This window comes from Argentina anserina, chromosome 1 (genome assembly GCF_933775445.1).
Source record: "Argentina anserina chromosome 1, drPotAnse1.1, whole genome shotgun sequence".
Classification (NCBI taxonomy): domain Eukaryota; kingdom Viridiplantae; phylum Streptophyta; class Magnoliopsida; order Rosales; family Rosaceae; genus Argentina; species Argentina anserina.
In genome coordinates, this window is record NC_065872.1 from 4,061,395 (window position 1) to 4,069,011 (window position 7,617).

Consider the following 7,617-nt stretch of genomic DNA (forward strand, 5'->3'; position numbering starts at 1 on the left):
GTTGTGTAGTGCTGCCAGAGAATGAAACTTACCTTGAGGAAAAATTATAGTGCCTAAAGACATGGGGCCAGAGTGCGTAAGTGTCTCAACCCATTTAGTTTTCTTAAGCCAGCTTATAGCTCTAAGCTTTTCCAACAGAACATCCTGCATTTTTGCATGCTTGTCAACAGTAGAAAAACTCGCATTACCAATAACCTCATTCAACAAGCCATAAGTAATAACATGTGGTCAAAACAAGGAGTTATGACAGCAAAATTACCAAACTTAAAAAATTTAGACACCAAACCAAACTTTAGTTTATAGCATGCATCCTGCAAAGTTAGCAGCTGTGGTATAGGATCATCAACACTCTGCACCACTTCAGTATTATGAAACTCAGGCTCAATTTTTCCAGTGCTAAGACCCAAGGAATCATGCACAATATTCAATTTCTCAACCAAAAAAAAACCATTGTTCTCAATACTCGTTTCAGATACCACAGGATAAAAATCATCATCCAAGCCTAAAATTACTTCACCACGTGATAGGGTAAGATTTGGACTCTTTGAGATTGGCATACTACCTTCGATTGTAGCAATAGGTAGTGACCGAGACCCATCCATAGCAGTTGTTGGCCTCATCAACCATAAAATTGGTCTTATCATACTTCCAATCCCGTTGAACAACAGAAAACCCATTCGTTTCCTTCTCGATGTAGTCCTTTTTAACAATCAAAATAGACGCGGGTGAGGTGACGACATCGCTTTGGGGTTCGAGGTTGAGCACCTCGACAACATCGACATATAGGGATTGAGGAAGAGTCTCTAGCTCGTCGATGAGAACAGAAGCAACGGGCGTGGGGTGAGAGACCTCTTTCTGGCCAGGTACAACGCAAAGTGGTGGTGGAGAAGATGGCTTTTTTGCCCAAATATGCGATGTGTTGGTCAAACTATGTGGACTCACAGCGAGCTAACAGAGTTCCTCCATAAACTCAGGGAGGAAATCACCTTTCTTTGCCTTGATAACCCCAATTTGGTGCTTGTTGCGAATCGAGAATCTCAAGGACATACCCGCACCACATAGCAACTCCGATGTTCGGCTTTTTTTGAAAGCTCTGGCTCTTGCTGCCATGGCGGCGCGAATACTGAAAGCCTTTTGCGTTTTTTCATGGAGAGAATTTGGTTGGGTAAGGTGGGGTATGGTAATGGTGGGTTGTGGGAGTGATGTTGTGGGTAGTACTGAGGGTCCGTGAGAATGGGTTGGGTTATGGCTTCAGTGTGAGGGTAATTGGTATTTGAGTGGGTGTAACTGAGACCGTGTTGGTCGTCGGCAGCGTGAGGGTGTGGTGATGGGTGTTGAGGTTCTGGTGAAGAAGCAACCAAAGTTGGGGGTTGGGTAATTGCATAAGGGGCAGTGTGGTGGGGAGTGGTGGGGTGGGGAAATGTGGAGCAGAAGAGCAGCCGCGATGTTGAGGTAGAATACAACATGTTCATCTGGTGGAGGGACAAGCGCGACAGGTCGCTCAAATTGGGTCGCATTGGTCTCAGTGTTCCAGAAGTAGAATCGCCCAAATGCATCGATAACTCCTTTCCATGGCGGTGGAAGGGTGGGATCTTCAGGAGCAAGCTGTGGTGGGAGGGTGGGGTTTTGCATATTCCACATTGAACTAGGCTCTTGATACCAATTGATAGGATACATATCCATCAAGGGATTTGAAAGAGGAAACTAAATGAACATTAAGAAATTAAAGCAACAAATTAAAGAAAATAGAAAGGAATTGAATTTAGACAAAGTTTGATGTTCTTGATTGATAGCTTATACAAAAGATGAAACTGTCTTAAATAGTTGTTCATCTATAGAACCCTACTCGATTACAATATTAGGGTCAACCCGTGTCCGAATAGTAAAGCCCAGCATAAGCAAATAGTCCACAATATAGGTAGTCCAAAGTAATAATAGGTACTGTAGAAGGGTCGTAACATAAAACGCAATAGGAGCCGAGTTTAGGAATCAATCTCCAATTCATGTGTTTCTCCAGTTCAAGCAGGTAGAAATGTCATAATAATGTTATTGCGATGTTTTATCACACTTACATTTACACTCGTATTCTTATTCATCTATAATTATATTAAACTATTCACAGTTAAGTATCTAATTAATTCTTTGTACCAAAAATATATATATCGAATTAACTCCACACACATTCTTGACTCATTTATAACACGATTAAACTTTTGTCCCGACAGAGGTCTACATATAATTTTCTCAAATTTTCTCACAAAATTCAAGGATTTGCGTTGCGTCCTTTTGTACAAGCTTCAGCGGAGATAGAACGACGCGTCGTCTTCTTCATACGACATGACGTGTACTGAATGAAACACATTTTGGGGTTCACTCTTGGGCTCTTGGGTTCAGAGGAAAAACAGAAAAGGAAAGGTTGTTGAGGTCCTCAGTTTCCACCTTCCAAAAACACACAACAAGACAAGCAGCGGAATCACTAGACATGGGAACTCCTACTGCGACTCAGATTGTTGAGAAACTGAAACTGAATAGCACCCAGAAGGTGGTTTCTTTTATGAAACATTTAGAGACATTTCTATTGTCCTACCCTTGTGTCAGCTCCCACCAGACTGTGAGTTTTGATCTTTCTTACGCATTTGACTTCAGTTTTCTGATCTGAATTTGTAGCTTTATTGTTTCCTATGTACTCGGTTTACATTTGGATCTTGAGTTATGGATTCTGCATGTGTTGAATGGAATTTAGATACCAGATTCAGAATTCATATGTGGGGTGTAAAGAATCCAGCTTCTTTTGTTTTTGTTGTTATTTGAATGGTTTTTGGTATCTGCAACTCAATATTATCGGACCTGAAAATGTGTAGGGTTATGCCAATACATCTATCTATGACCTGAACTAGCAAAGGAGCTTTGAAAGTTTGAATTGCTTGAGTTGAACTGTTTCCCTTTCTTTTATTTGGCTGGTTGTATTAAGTTTGGTGTTCAAAGCAATGTGGTTTTTTTGCAGACAAGGTTGAACGACTTGTGAGTACATCTATTTACTTCTTGCTTCCTGCTGGGAATGTTTCACGCCTTTATCGCATACCATGTGCAGAAACATGGCATTTCTACCTGGGAGAGCCTCTTACGGTATGCTCTAGGCTTATAACTGAAAGATTGAAATTTAGAATTATTGCCTATGCCTGGAATCAGTGGATTGTGTTGCTGCATCTGTTATGGATTTCATGCCTAGGTGTAACATTGAGATTTGTAAGTATAGATAATTGGGGAAATGCATACATAAACTGTTGTAGAATGGAGCTTGCCGATATTGTTAGAAAATCCATGATAACAGCTTCACTTGCAGAGCCAAAGATGTGGTATTTTCAGCTGCTAGACTTGATATGTATAGTGTTGGAATTTTGAATCAGACACACAGAGCTATCAAGTATAACCTTCTCTCAATTACTTTTTTCTTGGACATTACTTCTGCACTCAATTGTGGTTCTGATTTCTAAACGATCAAGTTGTCTGAGATGATCTTGTGGTTTGTCTCACCTTGCCAACACTTGCATTTCAAAACAACTCCATAGGAACATGAATTTGAACTCTAAATACAATAATTCTCACTCATTCTCATTGGCTGTGCTTTGTTTTGAGAAACAAAACTGTTGACAGAGAAAGAGAATGTTAAATTGTTCATCGGGGAATGGTTCCTCTTTGCCTTTTCTGCTCTTTCCAATTTAACAACGATACGTGGTACCAGGTAATGGAGCTGAATGAGGTAGATGGAAAAGTCAAACTTACAACCCTTGGACCCAATTTCATTGGAGAGGATCAGCAACCCCAGTACACAGTGCCTCCAAATGTTTGGTTTGGTGCATTTCCTACAAAAGACTTCAACATTTCACCAGATGGGACTGTAACACAAGCTGCTCCAAGGGATTCCGAGACCCACTACTCTCTTGTGGGATGCACTTGTGCTCCAGCTTTTCAGTTCCAGGATTTTGAGCTGGCAAAACGCTCAGAGGTCATCAAAAACTTCCCTGATAGTGAGCCTCTTATAACATTGCTAACAGATCCTGAAAAAGCATAGGCTTTTGCTGCAGTAGTCTTATACCTCTACATGTTATAGTCTTGTAAGCTGGAAGCGATTGAAATTTGAAATCCCATACTTATGCAATATGCATTGCTTCTGATGAGTTTGGATCTACCATGTGAAATATTGGATTCGGTCCTCAATATATGCATGTAATAATGCAATGAGAAGGTATCATACTGGAAGTGATTTGACATATTGTTACAATATCTATCTTATTATCAATGGGAAATCCGCGAACTACAAAATTCAATCGTCTTTTGTGTCATATTTTTCTGATTATGAGGTGTAGAGGTTTGGACAACCGAAAACCAGATTATTTCTTATGTAAAGGGAAAAGTGAATTTATAAGGAATCACCATCTTACAAATAAAATGACCAAAATAGAAATAATGTTCAACAAAGAAGGAATTGCCAACTAAAACCCGAACCGATTATTTAGAACCCAAAACACAACTTTCCATCTCACCCTTTGTTCAATGAGTCCTCAAAACCGATTCTCTTTGCTTCTTCATTTTGCACTCCTACTGAGTCTTGGGTCACTGCCGCATTAAAATTTTGCGGACATGGCATGAACCCATGATATAATGGGAGGACAAGTTAATCGAAATCAAGAAACTCCATTCTTTTTCTCATGGAGCCTTTTAAGTCTGAAGCATCCCTCTCTGCTTTCTGAGCCTGAAGAGGATAAAAGTTGTACTTAAATGATTGACAGTTGCAAAAAAAAAACACTAACCGAGGAAAAATACACGCTTGATTGCACCTTTAGGTTACCAATGAACTAATCATAAAAGGAAGAATTGATTTTTACAGATATGGAAACTTCCACAAGGATTCATACGAACAGGATTATTTAAAGTTCAGATGTAAGAGGCCAGCTGATACAAGAGGTTATTTTCTTTACACGATCCAAACAAAACTTACATTCCCACAAAAAAATAGCATTGACGATAATTGGGTTTAGAATAGGTGCTCTGTGCATAAAGAACCTGCTTAACCTTGGCAGGATAATTATGCAACACAAGGTAATCCCGGATCAGAGCTATTACACAACTAGGTCAATATGACCAAGTGGTTTGTTGCCACACTCACCCATTGGCTCAATACACTGAGTGTTGTGTCCCACTACAATCAAGCAGTGGAAATTGGCCAAGGACAAGGCGGCAAGTGTGCTAGCAATATGTACAACCACATTATAGAACTATACATTTGAGCACAACCAAAATGCGTTAAAAATTTACCCTTTTTATCTCTGCTTCGGGAACCGGAGTCATATGTGGGGGAAGCTCCTCCTTATTCAATTCCTACAAAGGAGTGATAGGAGTTTGATAAAAATTTGAAATAGATAGTATTTAACTATGAATTAAGTCTGAAAGATTGAAAGATAATGCGTTTTACCAGTTCTCCAATTAATACAACATTCTCCCCACGGATTACATACAGACCTAATGGGATGTCACAGTAAAGTTCACCGACAATAACCCGTTCACATGCACCTTCAAGTACAACATTAGCTGGGCAGAGGGAGAAGAAAATGCCATAATTAGTCAGGGTTCCAAGAGAAATAAGAATATAAGATGGTAACAGAAACAAGAACGTATAAGCTCAGTGAGCGACATATAGCATTACCAAATTGGTCAAAAGACCTTAGTAACCCCAAAATTTTTCGCCCATCTCGCAATAAGAAAAGAAGCTTTTCTGAAAAGTAAATCAAGACCAAGTACTTGATGAATAATGTCAATCAGTTCTCGGATGGTATCATCTTAGGCAATCAAATAATCGTCAATTGCAGGACTCTTAAAGCAAACAAGGACTACAAACAAACCATAGTGTAGCGACATTCAAGAAAACTATTAAGCTCGAAATTTTTAGAGAATTGCGTGTACCTCAAGCGGTCGATTCAACCTACTGCACAAACTTCAATTGGCAAAGTAAAGCAGCTATTCTCAAACTCTATTGCACAACTCCAATCAACCTAAAGGAACCTCTATCGACTTTATAGTATTTGCTAATCTTATCAAATTTCACCCTGCTATGAAAATTGGCTAAAACAGATGCCAAACCTATATCAAATCGACAATAAGAAGTTATAAATTACTATCATATGCCTCATTTAAGTTCCATTGGTTAATGTTACACATGAATCTAAAGATACTGAATTTGCACAATCACATCCAAGAAGAAAAAAACCACAAAACAGAGCATGCAACAAGAATTATGCAAATCAAACACCAAACCAACCTTCAAACTCCTCCATCAGTACGATTAAACCAAAAGAACAAATCTTTACAAACCCAATTCACAGCTAAAACATTCAAAACCGCCCCAAATTCATAAACCCAACACAATCCAGATCTCAAAAGCTGAATAAAGAGAGAGTATCATACTGTCAAGATAGCTCGCGAGAGAAGTAGTGAGGAGAGAGTCTTCTGGGCCTGCCCACGACATCAAGTAGTAAACTGATTTTGGTTTCTACTGCAAATTGGGTACTTGAAAAACCAACCAAACTGTTTAACTGAGAGAGCTTAGTTCAATAGCATTGGCTTCTCAGAAAGCAAAGAAGAGGCTTTAAAAGTCACAAAAGCTCAAGACTTTCACTGACACAGTGCTCCGGTAGATCAAACCCAACAACCCTAATACCAAATTTCCAATAATATCCCAGATTCCCAGGAACAAACACAAACTAATCTAGCGACTTGGGTTTTGGTTGGAACCAGAAAAGTCACCGGCTTTGGCGGAAAGATGACATGTCCTATTGGGTTCTGTCTTATTTATAATTTCCTTAATTTTATTTTCTTTTGGGGAAGAAAATTACTTAATTCTCAATTAGAGATTGGATCACGCATAAGTCATAGGGTTTTAGTTTACTTATTGAACTTGTGGCGCGTGTGAATGATAATATTGTTTTGCAAATTTTCTAGTTTCTTCAATGTACTATTGAAATTTGAAAGGAGATTTAGGGTTTGCGATTATGATGTACATGATGCCACGTAAATTTTCTGTATACTTTCTTGGTCATATTGTGATGGAGCATACAAGCAAATAGGTTTATAGTTTATACTCGTTTGCTAGCCTTGACACAAAATTAATTAATGACACTGATCTTGCATTACAAAATCTCTAAATCATATACTAATTGAGTGTTCTGTTTCAACTGATCGATCCCATTTGCACTCGCATTATTGCTGAAAATATCATGTTGGATGCCATTCTATCATCTCAGATATAAGACGATATCTGCAGTCGAAAAAAAAGGAAATGGGTGAGCAGCAGTGGCGGATCGAGGATTTAGATATGGGGTGGGCTTTAAGTTTGGCCGGAGACAAAAAAAATTTTACCGCTACAATCATGTAAACTGTAAATATTAATGAGTTTTTAAAACTAAAAATGAGCGTGAATACAAATATAATAATATTATGAAAATCAAAAAATTATAAAGCGCACCAAATTTTTCTTTTCAAATTAATTAGATTGAACCTCAATAACTCATACTTACAATTTCAAAATTATTAGATAGAGGAAAAATAATTAGAAGAGTTTTT

The 7,617-nt window shown here is 38.5% G+C and overlaps 2 protein-coding genes across 2 annotated transcripts; one reads left to right on the top strand and one right to left on the bottom strand.

The window, feature by feature from the left end:
* The first annotated feature begins 1,571 nt into the window (after positions 1-1,571).
* Positions 1,572-4,272, top strand: LOC126794080 (uncharacterized). The gene is made up of 4 exons (XM_050520727.1): positions 1,572-1,610; positions 2,533-2,611; positions 3,005-3,126; positions 3,743-4,272. Exons 1-4 carry the CDS (start codon positions 1,572-1,574, stop codon positions 4,070-4,072), a joined length of 570 nt encoding a protein of 189 aa, XP_050376684.1. The 3' UTR covers positions 4,073-4,272.
* A 129-nt stretch (positions 4,273-4,401) lies between these two features.
* On the bottom strand, positions 4,402-6,799 carry LOC126786930 (sm-like protein LSM1B). The gene is made up of 5 exons (XM_050512914.1): positions 6,463-6,799; positions 5,705-5,773; positions 5,474-5,589; positions 5,317-5,379; positions 4,402-4,753 (listed from the first exon to the last, which is right to left on the bottom strand). Exons 1-5 carry the CDS (start codon positions 6,521-6,523, stop codon positions 4,676-4,678), a joined length of 387 nt encoding a protein of 128 aa, XP_050368871.1. The 5' UTR covers positions 6,524-6,799; the 3' UTR covers positions 4,402-4,675.
* Between the last annotated feature and the right edge of the window lie 818 nt (positions 6,800-7,617).

Bases quoted from the DNA above. Each gene is read 5' to 3' on its own strand.
- LOC126794080 (XM_050520727.1), top strand. From the start codon at position 1,572: ATGGCGGTGGAAGGGTGGGATCTTCAGGAGCAAGCTGTG. The intron at 1,611-2,532 runs GTGGGAGGGTGG...GAAACTGAATAG, and splicing joins ATCTTCAGGAGCAAGCTGTG to CACCCAGAAGGTGGTTTCTT. The intron at 2,612-3,004 runs GTGAGTTTTGAT...GTTTTTTTGCAG, and splicing joins GTGTCAGCTCCCACCAGACT to ACAAGGTTGAACGACTTGTG.
- LOC126786930 (XM_050512914.1), bottom strand. From the start codon at position 6,523: ATGTCGTGGGCAGGCCCAGAAGACTCTCTCCTCACTACTTCTCTCGCG. The intron at 5,774-6,462 runs GTATGATACTCT...TTTACTTTTCAG, and splicing joins TCTCGCGAGCTATCTTGACA to AAAAGCTTCTTTTCTTATTG. The intron at 4,754-5,316 runs GTAAATTTTTAA...TATCCTCTTCAG, and splicing joins CCGAAGCAGAGATAAAAAGG to GCTCAGAAAGCAGAGAGGGA.